We start from the raw sequence: 22,037 nt of genomic DNA on the forward strand, positions 1-22,037 counted from the left end.
TGTGTATGATGCATAAAGCTCACCTTGAAATGTTATGCGTGTATTACCCCTTGTTTACCAATATCTAATTGGACTCATTCACATTAAGAGCAAACATCAATGATGGAAAATGTGAATGAAAAGGATCCTCGATTAAAGGCAACACAAGGGCATGTTCAAATGAATAAGCAGAGCAGCATGTGCTATGTGATAGGAAAGATAAAACTGAGAAACCTTCTGTAATTCAAATTTATACCGCATTTATTATAGAAAGAGCAAATGCAAAGGCCCTCTGGGGACTGCAATGGCTCCCATGTCAACTGTACTAAATATAAAGCTTGGATTTGCAAATGAACACCAATGACATAAAAAACATAAATATTTATATCTGATTTCAAGATACTTAAAGTGATGGTAAATAAATCTGTCCTCTCACTATGGCTAACACTGTAATCCTATAATGCTAACCTCATCCTCAACCACTTTATTTTTTTCTCCAAATAAGTTTTAATTTAATTAAAATTATAGTTTAAAAGATCAAACCGGAGCATTGTTTTTCCCCTGCCCACTCATGTATTCTGCCCAGCATCTTAGTGGTTGTATAGAGCGGTCCCACCCACTCTGTTTGTCACCGTTGTCTCGCACTCTCGAGAAGGAGTACATCAATGCGGATGCTCATAATGATAATGTCTATAGCTACATGTAAACAATGGATCACAAGATCCATTGTTTGCTTGTAGAAGAAAAAGAGACACGTGAATAACCATGCACACAAATAGCGGAAACGCGCACAGAGTTTGCAAAGGCAATCAGATGACTACCCCAACTTGCGCAACTAAACGCATGCACATAAATAACTTATATGTGCTTCAGCGAGCCAGCTGGGCAGGTTGCTGATTGGATGATGCTTCTAACGTCAGAACGTCTTTAGCGGTAAGAGGACATCTGTAAAGTTTGACTGACAGCTAATTTCGATAGGCATAAATGACTACTTACAGGTAATCTAATTTATATTAAAAAGCAATAGTATATATCATTTTTATTGTACTAACAAATTCTACAGAGTGAACTTACTAGGGCCGATTTATCAATGTCTGACAGACATGATACACTGTAGCGTATCATGTCCGCCAGACATCCCTGAATGCCGACAGCATACACATACATTTAACATTGCACAAGCAAGCAGTTCACCAGAACTTGCGCAAGCAAGTTCTGGTGAACTGCTTGTGCAATGCCGCCCCCCCCGCCAGCAAGGGGTGTCAATCAACCTGATCGTATTCAATCGGGTGGATTGATGTCAGCAGCCTCGGTCTTAAGACCGCTGTTTCTTAACTCCTGTATTTGGCCCCATTAGGGCCATGATAAATCGGCCCCACTGACTTTACCATCACTTTAAAGGGAGTGAATAATTGCAGTTTATAGATAGAAAGATATATCAATAGATAGACAGATGGTAGATAGATAGGATATACAGATTATTTGCTTTAACTGTTCAATTCTGTGAGTCAGAATATAAAAAACCTCACAAACAGGTAACTGATGTTGCTGAATGATAAAATCTTGTATAAATATTAAAGAATGATTTGGTCAGTTATGTTTTTAACATTAGAGCTAACAAATTGCACATGGCATGTGATATTATAATGCAAGCAGCAAGAGGCAGTAAATGAGAAATTATTTGTCTGGGATATTCTGCTGAAAAAAAGTATTTTTAAATTAAGTTTAATTGCCATACTTGAACTGTAACATTTTCTGAAGTAAAAGGCTAATAGACTTATGATGTAATAAACCTGCAAGTTTTCTTCTAGGTATAAAACTGTGTGCATTAGCCAGTCACATCACTGCAAGTATTATTTATTTTTTATGAAAAACTGTTACAGTAAGTGACAGCTGTAAAGGGAACTAAAATAATTCCCAACTTTTTTTTATCTGTCCCGGGACTGAGAGTACTGAGGACAGACTCTGGGAGGTCAGGGACAGAGCAGAGGTGAATGATATAGATGCCAGTGAGGGATTCTTATAGAATCAGTGGTGGTGTTTACTGTGTCTGTAATGACCCAATTAGATTTGTTCAAGTCACAGCTGATTCTCTGAGCAGACCTGGTGTTTGAAGGCAGATACAAGGTGCGTTTGCAGCATATGTGCATATGCCACAGAAAGTTAATACTAGAACCATTTTTGCTAATACAAATATATTGCAAAAAGGAGTCTATTCAAAATTTAAATGCACATGCACATTTTAATGTTGACTATAATGCCCGTTTAACGGACTGAAACATTCTGAAAATGTGACCCACCCCCAACATGCAATGATGCAAGGTATAAATTGCCAAACTAATTTTTTTAAACTGGGTTATACATTAGAGTAGAGGCCTTAAACAGTTTTATATGGACGGACAATTACTAATGGTGGGATTGGCTGTGGGCCACATTACATAATATTGTTTACACTAGTTTTAGCCTTTGTGTATAAAGACAGAGATAAAATAAGTTGCATTTATGTATATAGAGAAATATAAATTAAGGTTTGCTTTTCCTCCAAGTTCAGCCAACATTAAATGGGTTTGTGGTTTCACTGTACAAAAGCAACTATTTCATATTAAAAAATAAGTATAAAGGAACAATTTCCCATACTTTTTATACTCTGCAGCTGGTATAACAAGTCATTGGGAAGACATTAAAGAGACTGTATACACCAATTTTCATATAACTGCATGTATAAGACACTACTATGAAGAAAAATATGCACAGATTCTAATATAAAATCCAGTATAAAACCTATTAAAAACTTACTTAGAAGCTCCCAATTTTGCAATGTTGATGGGGTTACAGGCTGGCACAACCACTGAAAGGGTCTGGGAATGCAAGAAGAGCAGACACCCTCCCCACTCACTTATATATGAAAAGACAACCAGGAGTCTGTAGACATCAGTATACATCTAAAACTTTGGGGCTTGGTTAGGAGTCTGAAAATCAGCGCAATGTTATTTAAAAATAATCAAAACTATACATTTATACAAAACATTTATGCAAAGAAAAATCTAGTGTACAATGTCCCTTTAAGGGAAACCCAATTTTACAGTGCACTGTCCTTTTAAAGATTATATGATTATATGGTTCATTTGTTGTTCTAAATCTGAAGAAACAAATTTTGATGATAGAAATATTTTTTTTCAGAAATCCAGATTTGGGTATTTGTACCTGTACTAAAATCAAAACGAATTGTTAATTTGTACTTCTTTTACTGTTTATTAACAGGATTGGTTGACTAAATTTGGCTATCTGCCCCCATCCGATCCTGTTTCAGGGCAGCTACAAACCCAGGAGGAACTTTCCAAAGCAATCAAAGCGATGCAAGAGTTTGGTGGACTGAAATCTACAGGCATTTTAGGTAAGAGTTTTGATTTGATCACAAAAGTGTGAGTCACACAAGGAAAGTATTGATGTGTCTGTAATAAAATCATTGCAGGTTATCTTCAAGTCAGGCTAATTAATTTAATCAAGCAATATTCATATGTCTTTTCATCAAGAGCGAGTATAATTCTTAATGTTCAAACCTCCCAGCTATGTACGTTCATGTCTGAAGTTCCCTTTTTAAATGAATTCTCTACAATCAGACGTCACTAATTTTTTACTTAGACACTGAGCATGTTGATATGTGTAGTAAGATATGGGGTTGAGAAGAATTCATGAACAGCAGCACTTGATGTCTAGATGAGGATGGATACATTTGGGCACATACAGTGGGGCAAAAAAGTATTTAGTCAGCCACCAATTGTGCATGTTCTCCCACTTAAGAAGATGAGAGAGGCCTGTAATTTTCATCATAGGTATTCCTCAACTATGAGAGACAAAATGTGGAAACAAATCCAGACAATCACATTGTCTGATTTGGAAAGAATGTATTTGCATATTATGGTGGAAAATAAGTATTTGGTCACCTACAAACAAGCAAGATTTCTGGCTCTCACATACCTGTATCTTCTTCTTTAAGAGGCTCATCTGTCCTCCACTCATTACCTGTATTAATGGTACCTGTTTGAACTTGTTATCAGTATAAAAGACACCTGTGCACAACCTCAAACAGTCACACTCCAAACTCCACTATGGTGAAGACCAAAGAGCTGTCGAAGGACACCAGAAACAAAATTGTAGACCTGCACCAGGCTGGGAAGACTGAATCTGCAATAGGCAAGCAGCTTGGTGTGAAGAAATCAACTGTGGGAGTAATAATTAGAAAATGGAAGACATACAAGACCACTGATAATCTCCCTCTATCTGGGGCTCCACGCAAGATCTCACCCCGTGGGGTCACAATGATCACAAGAACGGTGAGCAAACATCCCAGAACCACACGGGGGGACCTAGTGAATGACCTGCAGAGAGCTGGGACCAACGTAACAAAGGCTACCATCAGTAACACACTATGCCGCCAGGGACTCAGATCCTGCAGTGCCAGACGTGTCCCCCTGCTTAAGCCAGTACATGTCCGGGCCCGTCTGAATTATGCTAGAGAGCATTTGGATGATCCAGAAGCGGATTGGGAGAATGTCATATGGTCAGATGAAACCAAAGTAGAACTGTTTGGTAGAAACACAACTCGTTGTGTTTGGAGGAGAGAGAATGCTGCGTTGCAACCAAAGAACACCATACCTACTGTGAAGCATGGGGGTGGCAACATCATGCTTTGGGGCTGTTTCTCTGCAAAGGGAACAGGGCGACTGATCCGTGTACATGAAAGAATGAATGGGGCCATGTATCGTGAGATTTTGAGTGCAAACCTCCTTCCATCAGCAAGGGCATTGAAGATGAAACATGGCTGGGTCTTTCAGCATGACAATGATCTTAAACACACCACCCGGGCAACGAAGGAGTGGCTTCGTAAGAAGCATTTCAAGGTCCTGGAGTGGCCTAGCCAGTCTCCAGATCTCAACCCCATAGAAAACCTTTGGAGGGAGTTGAAAGTCCGTGTTGCCCAGCGACAGCCCCAAAACATCACTGCTCTAGAGGAGATCTGCAAGCAGGAATGGGCCAACATACCAGCAACAGTGTGTGACAACCTTGTGAAGACTTACAGAAAACGTTTAACCTCTGTCATTGCCAACAAAGGATATATAACAAAGTATTGAGATGAACTTTTGATATTGACCAAATACTTATTTTCCACCATAATTTGCAAATAAATTATTTCCAAATCAGACAATGTGATTGTCTGGATTTGTTTCCACATTTTGTCTCTCATAGTTGAGGAATACCTATGATGAAAATTACAGGCCTCTCTCATCTTCTTAAGTGGGAGAACTTGCACAATTGGTGGCTGACTAAATACTTTTTTGCCTGTAAGTCATAAAACCTCAAGTTATTTTAACTGTGAATAGTGACCTTTATTACAACTCTCAGTAGTATCCCTGTTACCAAAACCCAATTTCTTTATTTCATGATTCAGATAGAGGATACAATTTTGAAAACATTTCCAATATACTTCTGTATTAAAATTTTCTTCATTCTCATGTTACTCTTTGACGAAGAGATATCTACGTGTACATGCATGGAGCACTACATGACAGGAAATAGTGCTGCCATCTAGTGCTCGTCTAGCTAATGTAATAACATTGTTGCAAAACTTCTGCTATATAGTGCTGAAGACACGTGTACACTCCTGAGCTTACCTTCCTGCTTTTCAAAAAAAACGATACAAAGAAAACTTGATAATGGAAGAAAATTGGAAAGTTGTTTAAAGTTGTATGTTCTATCTAAATCATGAAAGAGAAATTATGGGTTTTATGTTCCCTTTAGTAAGAGATTTCAATACAATTTTAATGTTTGTACTAAGGGAATCTAGAAGAATTGTAATGTTTCAAAAGCACTTTTCTACCCAATTATGAATGAAACTGTTTGTGTGCACAGACCTTAAACTTAAAATGACAATAAACTCAATCCTTTTGCATAATATGTTTAATTATGCATGGTGAAAAAAATAGCAATATATGTCCAACCTTTCACTTGTTCCTGTTACTATTGAAATAAAATACAAACAAATAAAAAAACAAAAAACAAGCAAAAGACAAAACAAATTGAAGCTATTTCCAATTCTGCCTCAAAGGTAAAAAAAAATCCTTCTTGACCCAGATTTCTCTTTGTATAAACAAGCTCCTATACTGTCAATACTAACTGTTCTTTCCAATTCTTATGTAGCAGACTTTTTGCAATATACCCATATAGACTGGACTGCATTTTGTTGAATTCAGAACCCCATACCCCCCAACAATACTGGATATTGCAAAATTATGATGGGTTGGGAAATCTAGCCAGTGTCCTTTCTGCAGTTTCTCGCCACAGGGCAAATATTCCAGTTTCTAGAGAATGGACTGGATATGCAGACAAATGACCCAACTCCATGACCGCCCACAGTTTACATGTAACCCTGCCCCTCCTGTCATGGCCCCGCCTACTATATAACAGTGAGCCATCAACCACAAGTCTCCTTTCTTCTTTGTCCTGGAGAGGCTCTAGTAAATGTTGTTGTATGGGACCCTGATGCTTTATGGCAATTGCATAAGCTCATGTATATCTGTTGCTAACTCCCCAAACACCTATTATGTTTCCCCTATTTTTTATATTTGAAGTCAACAAATTAACTGATTTTATGCCTCACTATGACCTGCCATTTGATCCTTGATAATTCCCTAATTGGTCACAATTACAACTCTCAAGATGCCTTTCAATGCATGTGCCTCTAGACTACAAAAAAAAACAACAGATAACTTTTAACACTAATTTTGTATGCAAATGTTTTCAGACATAGTTTCATTTCTGATGAATAAAATAAAAATATCTTTAATGTCCCTTTAACTGATTATAATTGGCCCCTTTATAAATCATTATTAATACTCAACTTAACAGCACGCACTTTAATCAGTTCAGATAGATGAAAGACTGATGTGGTCCTGTTGAGATTAGAACCTGTTACATGAGGGCTATGCAGTTATTGCTGCATGTTAATTAACCAAATGAATCACCTCAGCTAACTCTAGCACTAAAATATGAGTTACTGAGTTTATATATTAGTTATGTTTTCATTAATCAAGTAGACTAACATTATTTTGGGCAGCATGTTCTTTCCAAAAATATGCACAATTGCAAAGTAAAATAATTGTATCTTATCCCATTAAAAGTATAGGTTAGTAAATGTAAATGATTTAATAGAAGGGAAAAAAACAGTAGTCATTAACCAATGCATGACCTCTTGTAACAAAAATGGATCTTGAAGAAGACAGTAAATGCCTTAACTGATATTGATTCTGTTTCATGAAAGTCATTGACCTGAGTCAGTTGAGATTAAGAAGTTAATGTATAATATCAGTACCCTCTAGATCCTCCTTGTTATCTTGTTTTTTCCTCATGTCTCATGCCTTCTCTATAATTAATTTATTTTCCATGCCCACTCAACACTTTATCTATAAATCCACATATATAGGTCTTTTTTACCCTCAGAACACCTTTGTGTTCATGCAATCAAGTTCATTGACTATCTTTAATAAATTACCAACCTCAAAGGTCATACTTACTTCGATATACAGTATCTACCTCCACCTTGACTGCGTAGTGATAAGTGGTGACCATGGCCTTGAAGAGTTTCATGTCGAAATTTCCCACTCACAGACAACCTCAGCCCCCAATAAACAAAATATATCACACATGCACCTGCTTGAAAGAAAAGACTAAAGTGTTTATTGATGTGTAGAACCATCAAAATGGAACCAAGCTGGCTTCTGGGGATGGGATTGGTGCTAAGAGAGCAAGCTTCATAGTTTCCAGCAGTTCAAACTATTGCACTTCTCTTTCTCCTTTGGCATGTGGTGTTTGGCGCACAGGACTCCAATGCACCTGGAGCGGGAGCATGGAGGAGAACATTTTCTTTATACCCTCAGAGGGGTGTGTGATGACACTGCATTAACATCTCTAACTACAGACCTATTATATGAGTGATGTCAGCTCACACCCTCAGTATGTCCTATCATCGGACAACTTTGAAAAGTGGGAGGTGCGATAAAGCGTCCCACACTGGGATTAGCTAAGTACGTTTAGTTAGATTTTTAAAAGGCTGTAATATCCGCATTTTCGGCTTGTCAATTCTTACTTAACATTGAGAAAGGGCCGTCTAACGGCCGAAACACGTTTGTTTTATAAGTAAAATCTGTTGTGACACCCCTGGCACCTGAAGCCGACGTATCCTGTTATCGGCCAGGAAACAGGAGGGTGTGAAATAACTTTAATTTATGGTGGTGGGTTGGAATAAGCAGGTAATACTGCGTTTTTATTTATTAAAGGTTATGTTTTTTTATCCTAATACTGTATTACGTTGAGGGTGAGTGCTATAAGCCCCTATCTTTGGGTCTCTCCTGCCTGTGGGAGGGTTGATGGATTCTATTATAGTGGGGTAGCACTGGACTTTTAAAAGATCCATTTCCTCAGTAACTCACTAGTCATAGTGCCAGTTTTCCAATTGTTTTTGTATATTGCTAGGTCTAAAGTACCCAGAGAAGGGAGGCCGCCTTTATTGTGTTACCAGTGAAGAAGCCTACAGGGTCTGAAAACTTTGTATGCCAGTCTTGTAATCTTGTTTTATTCAATAATATTTTCTAGTGTCTCTATGGAGGGAAAAGAGGTGGAAATTCATAGAAATCAGTCTTGCTAATGTAAGATATTGACTTAAGATAAACTTTATTTTTCTCACAAAATCTGTACAGACTTTGTGCTGTGCCCCAAAAGCTTTTAGAGAGGAAAAGCTATTGTGTGTGCTCTTTATAACTATGGTTGTGCAGTTATTTTTCAAGATATAACAGAAGACCTGTCTGTCTGAGTATTATCTGGAAAAAGTCTTCTAATTTAAAACCTCACACAGATCCTGATGTGTGCTTTAACAGCTTGTGGATAGGAAAAGTGATATTGTGATCTGGATATAATTGTGACTGAAGTCACTTTGAAGATCATTAATCTTGTTTATAGTATCTTGTATGCTGGTAACCTTATATAGTCCTTGTATAGTTAAAAAATCAGTCTATTAAGAGTGATTATTTGCTTAATATAGATACTTAATAGGACTATGAGTATCTAATGGTAAGAAGATTAGTATCGCTAATTATAAAAGAAGCTATTTATAACTGTATAGTTATTAAAGAATAATTAATTGAGTACCTTTTAGAGTGTTGTAGCATTTATAGAGAATAAGAAATAGAGTACTGAAAAGCTTTTGTTTGTGATAAGATTGAAAATAGAGTTGGTTTAAGATTTGACACTTAATTAGAGGGCCTGTTCAGAAGTAGGAAGAGTGAAAGAAAAAAAGAGGAAAAAAAATAAAATAAATTGACACATATTAACTAGCTATTCCATATAAATAAACAAATATGTTAATAATTGCGCTGGACTAGTAGGTATAAAACCACTCCTAATAAAGCTTCCCCTATGTTGTATTAACATTAATTTCCAGTGTCTTAAGCTTTGCCTAGTGCCCTCCTAATACATCTCTTTACTGTTTAGATATTCCATATACTCTGATAGATCCATTTAGTACTGCTATATTATTTTTGCTCTGTATTTCACTTTATGGTTACATTTATTTCACCATCTAAGATTAAATCTCCAGTCATGTCCTCTAAAAATAAGGAAAATAAATCAAAAAGTAGTATAGAAACTCTATCAGAAATACAGTCTGAAAGTAATACCTCTGTCTTTGGTTAATCAGGCGGATATGCAGTTGTTAGTGAAAAAAAATGCTGATAAATGTATACCTCAATTTCAACAGATTAAAGCAGAATTATCATTAATTAATGAATGAGGTTAGACAATATTCTAACAGAATAACTGAAGCAGAACAACGTATATCAAATTTAGAAGATAACTGTGAAATATATAGAGTGAAGATAGATAGAAATGAGAAGATAAATATGTTACAACAAGAATTGAAAGATTTAGAGAATCGATCTCAAAGGAATAACATTAGGATAATTGGGGTCCCAGAAGATAAATATGAAAAAGTATTTAAATTTATATCTGAATATGTGCCTAAAGCCCTGGAAATGCCTTCTTTGCAGTATCCACTAGTAGTTGAAAGAGTCCATAGATTGGGTAAATTAAATGATAATAGGAAAGAGAAGAGGCCCAGACCTATTATTGCTAAAATCTTGAATTTTTGAGATAAGGTGAATTTATTTCAATACTGCAGGAAAAAAAAAAACATTGTGTCTAGGAGACAACATAATACTCATATTCCAAGATTATTAATTTGAAACGATGAGTAAAAGAAAATAAATGGCCTCTATTTGTAGCAAACTAGTAAAAGCAGGGATACAAGCTACTATCATTTATCCAGCTAAACTAAGAATACAAGATGGTACTGAATTCAAGATTTTAAACAACATTCAAGAGGCAGAAGATATTCAGGAGTTTTAAAATCATTTCCTGGAATGTAGGGGTAATTACCTCCCCTATAAAAAGAAAGGTGATTATAGAAAATCTTAAAGATTTGAGTGCAGATATCACCTTTCTACAGGAGGCCCACCTTAAAAAGAAGAACTTACTAAGCTTAAGTCAGGATGGGTGGATGAGGTTATTTCTACCCGCTGGCATCACCAGGAAAAAGGGAGTTGCTATTTTATTAGGGAAGAAACGTCAATATTTTGTTTTATATCATGTTTTGGATCCAGAGGAAAGATTTGTTATCTTAAAAATTAAAATTAATGAAATGAATTTCACCCTTTTTATGGTCCAAATAAGAATGCCCCTGAATATTGGTCAGATATACATTTAAAATGAATGGATTAATATAGAAGGGAATGCTTAGCTTTTTTTATATTATATAAAGTTAAATAAATAATACGTAGAGATTATCCAATCCTGATGTAAGAGAGTTTACATACGCTTCTAAGACATATCACTCATATTCATACAGTTCAGACAAATCTTCTCATATAATTAATATCATACTTTCAAATCATACTCCAATAAGTTTGGGTTTTGCGTTGGAAGATCTTAAATAAAAAAGTAGACGTTTTAAATTCCCCTCTTATTTAATTAATTATATAAAATTTTAAGACTGGCTTAAATTAAAATGGAAAGACTATTTAGAATTTAATAAAGAATATGTAGTGAGAACGGAGATATTTTGGAAGGCCTCTAAAATGGTATTAAGAGGGGAAATACTTTTTTATATAAGTAAAAAGAAAGAAATAATAAAAAAGTAGAGGGAAAATAAAGTAATAATTTTTTTTTAACCAATTCTTTTAATATATATATAAGACCTGTCAGATAATTGGCATAAGTATGAAGAAGCTAAAAAAGAAAGGGATATGCTGTTACTTTATTCTACCACACAGGGGGCTCGCGTTTGGGCAAAATTGTGACTTTTTTTGGGTGCACACGTAATTTTATTCATATTACAAGTTGTGAGTAAATTGCGATCACAGTTTGCGCTTGCAGCGCTTTGGTTAATACCACTGCTGAAAAGCTGGTGGTAACCAAAGAGCAAACCTAAAAAGTTGCACAAAACTTATAAAAATTGCATTATACAGTACAGCAACACTCATATTAACACTGTTTGATAACAATTCTAAATACACTTTATTGCATTAAAAAGATATGTCTTCAAAGTTATGACATATCAGGTGTTAGAAAAAAAATGGCCTGAAAGTGATTTTACATAGGGATCCATTGGGACACATTTATTAATATTTCTGTCTCTTAAAAAACATATATGTATATGAATGTATACATATATATTTAGGTGTATATATGTAGGAATATACATATGTACACATATAAATACATTAATATATATGAATACATTTGTATACATAAATATTTATGTATTGTTGTGATCAGTGTTACACCAGTGATGTGCAGTGAGGTCAGAGGCTGGTGAGGCACTAGATATGATACGCCGGAGAAACACATGTACAGAGGGCCGCAAGTACCCCCAACAGGGCAGGTTTAAATGATAGCTGAACCAGTGCACAGGTGACATAATCAGGTGATGGGTGAGAGCAAGTTAGTAACCACTGAGTTACTGATCAGCTGATTACTTCACCTGTGCACTGATTTAGCTATAATGAAAACCTGGCCTGTTGGGGGTACTTGAAGACCATTGTTGAGAAACACTGCACTAAAGCATCAGCTCATCGGAAATGTATTGATCACCTGGAGAATAAAGCACACATACTCTGCTCACTGACACTGCTCACATACACACTCACACAATTCTGTGGCACAGTGCCAGTTACTAAGCAATTAGAATGATACACAATCTCTTCTCTACTCACTACTGTATTGTAAAAATAGAAATAATTTACCATACAAGTTTTACACATAGGACAAGTTAGCAATACTGTCAACACCGCTGCTGCAATATGGTGTTCAAGAAACGCACATGCACATCCCACTTAGGTATGCTCTTCAACAAAGGACACCAAAGGATACCAAAAGAATTAAGTACATAATAATAAAAGTAAAATAGAAAGTTTATTTATTTATTTTTTTGTGTGCAATTTCTATCTAAATGATGGAAATGTAATTATGACTTTCATGTTCCTTTCAAAAACTAATTTGATTTGCTGACATGGGGCCAGTAACAGTTGATGCTAATTCTCAATCATGAAAGTTTAATTTTAAATGTCTCCCTTTGACTATGTGTTTAACCAGTTACTTTACAGTGGTATTATTTCTAAAAACATTTAACTGCAATAATTACATGTATTTTTGAAATGACTCATTATCTCCTTTTTATTAATATAAACTTGTATAAAAGCTGCACATATTAAAAACACAATGCAACAGCTTTCAATTGATTTGTGAATTACAAGTTAACAGCAGTCTTTAAATAAATGGAGACACAGAGAAAAATAAAAATAGATACTGCATCCTCTGACTGAACAGACATAACATATATGGAGTTTGTACCTAATTAAATTAAATAACCATGAAAAAGGGAGGCTTAGCAATATTCAATGTCAAAAACTTTAATTTAAATAATGTGGACACTGCACACTTAACTTCAAACTCTGGGTTTTAAATTATGGATTTAAATTTGAATTGACCCTTTGACTTCCTGTCAGTATTGGGTTATGCTCACTTACTGTCCCCCCTGTTAATGAGCTGTATCTGAACACAATTTGTGAATCACAAGAGATGTAGAATACTACTTTACTCTTCTGCTTGGTGCCATCTGTTCTTAGGTTACCTCCGCTTCCAGTTGTCACATGACCCTGCTCACTGCATCCTCCTTCTGATTAATCTATATATCCTTCACTTGCTAGGAGGCATCAAGAGGGGTGCCTCCTATTGGTCCCAATTTTTGCTGCTAATATATTGACACAACACAGGTGGCGCTGCAGCACAGCTTTTCCTTTGACCCATGTACTGCAATGGAGAGAAGCGTTCCTGTACCTGCATCTCCATAGCATTACATGGGGGGAAAATATATTTTTATTAACTTTTTTTTATTTTTTTATTAAAATTTAATTAAGCTTTGGCCACATATGGCAGGGTAGGCACTGCCTCCCCTGCCTCCTATGAGTGCATGTCCCTGTGTTACACAAGCTGTGGTTGTGTGGCTGTCAGCATGAAAACAAGGCTCCATTTAACTCTATGGGTGCGTTTTCTCTATTGCGATTTGCGTGTGCCAGTGCCATCACAAACTCTCCGAAAAACAACTTTCAACCTGTAATCTCATGCTTAGTACCACTCACGTAAAAAAAAACTGAGAGTAGATTACGGATTCGCACATACTTGCACTCCATATGTAATCTAGCCCAGAGTGAGTTAAGATCCAGAGCAAAGTTTTACAGATTTGGAAACAAGGCAGGCTAACTATTGGCTGGTCTAGCCAAATGCTATAATAGATCTAATTTTATTGATAATATTGAAATTACTGACAAAATATAAAAGAAGACTAAAGAGATTGTTTCATTATTTACTTCTTATTACCAGGATTTATACACCTCTGGGGAAATACATACAGATAATAAGAGGGACTTTTGGTTGAATCTTAAAAATCCATCAATATCCTCCGAGGTGCTTCAAAACATGAACAGCCCTTTATTAATAGAGATTACAAAAAACATCAAAAAATTGCCAAGAAATAAATCCCCAGGCCTAATGAATATTACAGATTATTAGTTGAAGATATTACTCCTTATTTCTTATTTTAAGCAACCATGTTCAATTATTATTATACAGAAGGTAGAAAGATGTCTCCTAATTGTTCTTCCTCTTGAACCACATTAATATTAAAACAAAATAAAAAGGTGGAGAAATCGGAGTCTTATAGACTAATTTCTCTTTTGAATGTTGACTATAAACTCCTTGCAAATATACTTTCGATAGGTTTACAATTACGATTAAAGGATGTAATACATAAATACCAGGTTTCATGAAATATTATCTAATATTAGAAAAGTCTTTTTAGTTTTAGATTATTATGAATTAAAGAGGAAAAAAGATCAGAAAATAATGGGGATAATTTCTGTAGACGTTGAGAAAGCCTTTTTTTCGGTGACATGGGACCATTTATTCTTTTCTTTATCTCGGTTTGGTTTTAAAAGTAACAAATATTTACAGTAATCCCATTACTCTCTAAATCAATTACATTAAGTAGGGAAATTTGTCAAGGATGTCAGTTATTGCCCTTATTATTTAATATATTAATCGAATCGTTAGCTATTATGTTTAGAGAAAGCATTGAATGATTTTTTCTGGGTAAGGAAGAACTTAAAGTTTCACTTTATGTAGATGACATTATTATTTGAAGGAAATACAAAGAATAATATTCCCTATATTTTGGATATAATAACTCAATTTAATTCATTCTCAGGGTACAAGACAAATATATCAAAATCTGAACTATTATGGATAGATAGAAATGAAGGATTAATTAAGGATGTCCCATTTAGGGAAGTATTACATTAATTTAGTTGTCTGGGAATAAATATGTCTACTTGTCCAGAGAAACGGTACAAGTTAAATATATGATGTAATATTTAACTTGTACCATTTCTCTGGACTGGTAGACATGTTTATTCTCAGATAACTAAATGAATTTATTACTTTCCTAAATGACACATTCTCTTATTGAAAATAAGAGAAGATTTTATATTGGTTGAATTGGTTGACATTTCCAATCCCCCTCTCAGGTATGGTAGCTTTAGTAAGATTAATAACTATCCCTAGGATCTTATATTTAATGCAGAATATACCATTTCCTATAAAGCCAAAAGGCATAAGAGCATTTCATTCAGCCTTAGCTCAATTTGTATGGTCCAAGAAAAGAAACAGGATTTCCCTTAAGAATTTGTATTTGCCTAAAAATCTTGGAGGCCTAGTCTTGCCACATAGAATTGTATAACCTAATTAATATGGGTATGATAGCTTTTGAATGGGTAATAGAAAATATGACACATCTATTCTTACCTGTAGCATTGTTAAATATAAATGTGAAGTTACTCCAAGAAATTAAAAGGTTGAAGGCTATATTTTAACCTATATTAATGCAGCAAAAACTTTGTTGGATATTAAATGTGTAATGTGGTCTTCTATCCAAGTTTCTAACAATAAGAGGCAATCATGAGTTTATTGAATGTATTATTTCAGAAGTCTTTAATAGATGGGGCTACAAGGATTTCTACAAAATATATGAAATTTTGGACCTAGAGAAGAAAACTATTAAGTCTGTCTCTGATTTAAAGCATGAATTTTGAATAATTAATAAAGATTTGTATGCATACTTGCAAATAAGGCATTTTATTATATATATATATATATATATATATATATATATATATATATATATATATATATATATATATATATATATATATATATATAGGCAAAATGAGTCAGTTGCACTCTCACAAACAGTTTCCCAAGGGCCAGGGTGCTAGAGTAGGTGAAATGTAGTCAAGTAGAAAACAGCACTCTCTGGACTTAAGTTTTAAACAGATAGTTTAATTAGTAACTTTTCGGGGAATGCTCCCCTTCATCAGACCAACAACATACAAGTGAATCAAACATTTATGTATACATAGACCCCTCCCCCTAGTGCAAAAACCGCCAAAAAAACTGGTTGTCATGGCAACCAGATCCACAGTGCAAAGTACATACATATAATACAGCATATAATACAGCAATTAATAAAGCAATAATCACAACAGAGAACCCACAAATGCATGATCCTGGTAAATGGGCAGATATATACTGGGCTCTTGGGATAAATAATGTAAATCAGTGGATACAGACATATGTCAACTGGTACCGTATAGTATATGAGGAGGAATCATAGAAAACAAACCAGCATCCAGCTGTATAAATCTGTCCTACTAAATACAATTTAAAGAACAGTACCCCATTTATTCAGAACATAATAACATATCTGTATTAGCCATCTGTACCCAGATCCGTTCAATGTTACACATAATACAATTGCAGTGGCACTACTAACTACCAATGATCAGGCACTAGCACCCTTACTATAGGGGTCAGACATTAACCTTAGTCCTAATGCATTATAAACATACAGTGTGAAAATAATAAAGAGACAGCAATGACCGTAGTAGCAGAGCCTAACCCAGAAGGATCATCCCGTGCGGCCGTGTCAGATGCAGGCCCATGTCAGTGCTTACAGTCTGCACCGCGCATCGCACAGCTTAGTAGTGCGCATGCGTATAGCCCAGGGGCGGTCTGCCCCCGATGATCCACAGAAGCGTTACAATTGGCTCGATCTGACAAGCCCCTACTAGTGTGCATGTAAACAAATGACCCATTTACACTTGCTGTCCAGCTATTGGGCAGAGTACAATACACATCCAAACTACGCTATTATGACTCAGCGTCCATGTTAACACATGTTCACATGTGGGGTATAGGCAAGAGTATACTAAATGTGGGATGCCAAGGACAGGAAACCCAGCCCGTAATGCACTAAACATAAGTCCTCCAATCAAATAGGCAGGTCTGAACCTCAGAGTGCTTAGCGACTCAGCCCGTATAGTACAGGAGCCCCCTTAAAGGATAAGTGTAGCTCAATCATAGTAACTACGGTCATACCACTCAGTCATTGGATCTACATTTTAATTGGCCATAATGGGACAAGGCCCACCATGACGTCATAATGTGTCCGGGAGTCACAGGCTAGCGCACACCATTACACAGAAAATGGGTAATAAATCCCAAAAGGTAGGGCAAATCGAGCCCAGAGCATACGTAAGGGAATCCTAGGTTATCTATTATGTGATGCAAATTTATAATGCACAATCACAATACCCAACATAATCAGGATATTTACATACTTCCAGGTCAAATAAACATAATAAAACCTATTATATGAAGAGCATAGAGTGTTAACCCACCGGGAACAGTGGGTAGAAAACCAAAGAAGGATGCATATAGGCGGCATGACCAATCTAAGTCAGTACTAAGTGACAAATCCCTGATGGCAGCATGGAGTGTACCCAGACAATCCCCCAACAAACTTGGTAAACAGGGGAAAGACACATACACATGAGGAAGAAAGGTGTAATACGTGCAGCCACATCAATTTTGCAAGATGAAATATACAATGCATCAATGCACATGTAGCAGACAAAAATTTAACCAAACACACTGTCATAAAGAAAAAATCAGAAAAAAAGAAATCATAGAAAACAGTGCCAGTCTATACCCATATTCAGACCTTTGGGATGTATGGTGTCCAGTTTAAAGATCCACTCTGCTTCTTTTTGTAGGAGACGTGTGTCCCTATCACCGCCCCTAGGGAGTGGGGGTACGTGGTCAATAAGCTTAAATCTAAGGTCTGCAACAGAGTGACTCTTTTCCATGAAATGTCTGGCCACGGGCTGATCACTCTTCCCTTTTTCAATTGCTGTCCGAATGGCACTCCTGTGGTTGGCCATCCTTTTCTTGATGTCGTCTGAGGTTTTACCAATGTAAAAAAGGCCACAACTGCAATTCAACATATATACCACAAACTTCGTGGTGCACGTAAGATAATGCTTGATCTTATAGCTTGTATTGTTGTGTGGATGTCTGAACTGCTTACATTGCAACATGGAGTTGCACGTCACACAACTGGGGCATTTGTAGGAATCTTTTTTGGTGATTGGTGTCACTTTGTTATAGCTGTTAGTAGGGTCCGTATTCATCAGAATATCCTTTAGGTTCCTTCCCCTTTTGTACCCAATCCTGGGTGGTCCATAGTGCTGGTAAGGTAGTGATGGGTCTGTCTGGATGATGTCCCACTTCTCTTTTAGCGTAGCCCCCAGTGTCCTTGTGTTGGGGGTGTAGGCTGTGACGAAATTCAATCTCTTCTGGTGGTTACTCTTAGTAATCTCCAAATTCACCTGGGACCTTGCTTCTTTTACAATGTTGCTTTTGTATCCTCTGTTGTAGAATCTTGCTTCCATTTCATTTAATTGTAACTCCTTTTTCTCATCAGATGTATTATTGCAACAGACTCTCAGCATTTGTGCCCTGGGGATCGCCTTTATGAGTGATCTGGGATGGTAGCTGGAAGCGTGTAGTAATGTATTTCTAGCAGTAGACTTTTTAAATAGAGTAGTTCCAAGTTTGTTGTCAACCTTATAGATTCTCAGATCCAGGAAATCAACTTCGTTGTAGCTGGAAACCTCTTTAAGTTGCACCTGTCCCCCTCTTTCATTCAGGGATATGACCCATTCACCAAAGGACTCGATTGTTCCTCGCCAGATTATCACAATATCATCAATGTACCGCTTGTAAAAATATACCTGTTGGTTGTCATACACCTTGAATATATTCTCTTCAACATACTCCATAAAGAGATTTGCAAATGCAGGTGCCATATTCGAGCCCATGGCTGTTCCCATGAGCTGCAGATAGAATCTTCTCTCAAACTTAAAGTAGTTCAATTTGAGGCATAAGGATAAGAGTTCAACAATAAAACCAGTTGGTGGTCCCACATAGGGGCACCTCTCAAGGCAGTTAGTGATTTTTTTATTTTCACACTGTATGTTTATAATGCATTAGGACTAAGGTTAATGTCTGACCCCTATAGTAAGGGTGCTAGTGCCTGATCATTGGTAGTTAGTAGTGCCACTGCAATTGTATTATGTGTAACATTGAACGGATCTGGGTACAGATGGCTAATACAGATATGTTATTATGTTCTGAATAAATGGGGTACTGTTCTTTAAATTGTATTTAGTAGGACAGATTTATACAGCTGGATGCTGGTTTGTTTTCTATGATTCCTCCTCATATACTATACGGTACCAGTTGACATATGTCTGTATCCACTGATTTACATTATTTATCCCAAGAGCCCAGTATATATCTGCCCATTTACCAGGATCATGCATTTGTGGGTTCTCTGTTGTGATTATTGCTTTATTAATTGCTGTATTATATGCTGTATTATATGTATGTACTTTGCACTGTGGATCTGGTTGCCATGACAACCAGTTTTTTTGGCGGTTTTTGCACTAGGGGGAGGGGTATATGTATACATAAATGTTTGATTCACTTGTATGTTGTTGGTCTGATGAAGGGGAGCATTCCCCGAAACGTTACTAATTAAACTATCTGTTTAAAACTTAAGTCCAGAGAGTGCTGTTTTCTACTTGACTATATATATATATATATATATATATATATATATATATATATATATATATATATATATATATATGAAATTATTACACAAAATGGTTTTAATTTGAATTAGCCTGATATAGAACAATGGATACATTTATAAAGGAGGCATGTTTTCATCTTCCCTTGGTACAAGTTATAAGTTTCCTTAAAAGGGCAATCTAATATGGTAAATTAATTACTGAAATAAAAAGGCAGTAAAAATCATGTTGTTAAATTGCATTCAAGAGTGCAACTACATGGTTCTAAAAATATATTTTAAGGAACAAATAAAACTCATAACGAAATTAATCAGGAAAAAAACTATTAAATGCACAAAGTAGAAATCATAATAAAATTCTGATCCAAAAAAGGGTGTGCAATTCATACATTTAAGTATGAAATTTAAAGTTTATTGCTTTCCTTATTATAAAATGAGTTTCCCTGGCTCTGCTAGTGAGCTTAACAGGGGTAATTTATCTTGTAAAATGAAAGGTGCGAAAGATTGTGTGAAAATATGCACAAGACTTATGACCCTAAAGTAAAGACACATACATACAAAAACAGATAAGATAATATACACTAAAAAAAAGGTATTGGCTGCAGTATTTCATTTTTTAAGGGCACCATCTGCTCCCTGCTAACTTTTCTCTCCCCAATGAAGTTTTCCTTTTCAGTGAGCTCCATTACTTTAGGCTAGATTTATCAAAGCTGAGGCAGACAGGGGCACGTATACGCGCCCCTGTACACCTCAGCTCGCCTTTGGTGGGGCGAAATTACCCGCAGGTAATCACTATTGCACACGAGCGCAATTTTGCGCTCGCGTGCAATCCCGCCCCCTGCCCACGCACAGCCAATCACGTGTGGGCAGGAGCTGTCAATCTCCTCGGTCAGACTAGACCGCCGAGATTGAATTTGCGAAGAGGTTAGGGAAGCAGCGGTCTGGTGACCGCTGCTTGTTAAATTACGGCGAGCAAGTTCTTGTGAGAACTTGCAGCCGTAGGGCTTTGATAAATCGAAACCTTTATATGGGAGGTATTTTGCAACTTGCAGAAACAACCCCCTTTTTAAAGAATTTCCTGTGGAAAGAATACAAGTGTCTGCAAGGTTTTTCATGCTCCATACAGCAAATTTTAGCTCTGACCCATGTCATGGCTACCTTATCCAAAGCTGATGCTCCTGTGTGTGTGCACGTGCACACCCATGTATGTAATTATGTTTGTGTCCTGGCACGCACGTGTGCATATGCTCTCAAGTCAGTTGCCAAATGAAACACAATCTGTTCTTTGCATTATCTCATATCATTAATGACTGGTTTATTATTCTGAAAACCTCTGAACTATCACTTTAACCAAAGCCACTGGATGTCTAAGCTTGGAGGAGAATTAGTGACAGGAATGTTAATTAACAAATAAACTTATCCTCTTTCTACTGTCAAAAAGGGCCTGAAAACATATTGCTCTTCAACTCTTTGCAGGCTTCTTTGGAAGCAATGGGATTAAACAACAGCTGCTCTTCAAAGATCCCTCTCTGCATAATTCCCTGCAGTCTTAAAACGATCTTAATTATTAATTACAACTGTTATTTGCCTTTAATGTCTGCCGGAAAACTTACCAACTGTCTGTTCTTTGTTTTGTTTGAATACTAAGATTAATAAAAATAATAATATGAAGAAGACTCAAAGATGGAGTCTTCCTGAGAATTGACTGTTATGCGTATGTATCTGATTTGTTGCTAATTAAGAAAAACAAATCCTAGTTAGTTCATGCATTAGTAACAAACGTATCTGCATTGCAAAGAACCACATTTCTATAGTTATCTTCATCAACTAACTATCATAAAATGTTCAGGTCAAGATATATTTACTGGAAATATTTGCTGTTGACTAGACATAATCCATACTTTAATTGCTTTGTCGTACATGGATCATGGATCCAGACATTTAAACATACTATTGTTTTATCATACTATCCTATAATATAAAAGGCAAAGTGTGTTTCTCCGAAACTGTCATGCGCAGTAGAGACAGCACGAGGACAAACACACCTGGCCTTACCTGACATGCTGTTTGCGGCAAAATTGAGCCTGGCCGAGCGGGAGGGCGTGGCTGGGCTGGAGTGTGGGCGTGGTCGGGCAGGAGCATGAGCGTGGTCGGGGGCGTGATCGGGTGCGGTTGGCGCAAGAGAGAGGGGAGAGAAATAGAAAGAGAGGGGGAGAGACAAAAACAGATAGGAAAGAGCTAAAGAGAGGGGAAAGTGCAGAAGAGAGGGGGGAGAGAGAGCAAAAGAGAGGGGGGAGAGAGAGCAATAGAGAGGGGGAGAGAGAGCAATAGAGAGGGGGAGAGAGAGCAAAAGAGAGGGGGGAGAGAGAGCAAAAGAGAGGGGGGAGAGAGAGCAATAGAG

At 36.5% G+C, this 22,037-nt stretch overlaps 1 protein-coding gene across 1 annotated transcript in view; it reads left to right on the forward strand.

Annotated features, from left to right (window-relative positions):
- MMP17 (matrix metallopeptidase 17) overlaps nt 1-22,037 on the forward strand; it is a 334,644-nt gene that overhangs the window by 212,357 nt on the left and 100,250 nt on the right. The window contains exon 2 of the mRNA XM_053701866.1: nt 3,241-3,373. Within this exon, the coding sequence (XP_053557841.1) occupies nt 3,241-3,373 (133 nt within the window). The remainder of the gene's footprint in view (nt 1-3,240; nt 3,374-22,037) is intronic.

This window comes from Bombina bombina, chromosome 2 (assembly GCF_027579735.1).
Source record: "Bombina bombina isolate aBomBom1 chromosome 2, aBomBom1.pri, whole genome shotgun sequence".
Lineage (NCBI taxonomy): Eukaryota > Metazoa > Chordata > Amphibia > Anura > Bombinatoridae > Bombina > Bombina bombina.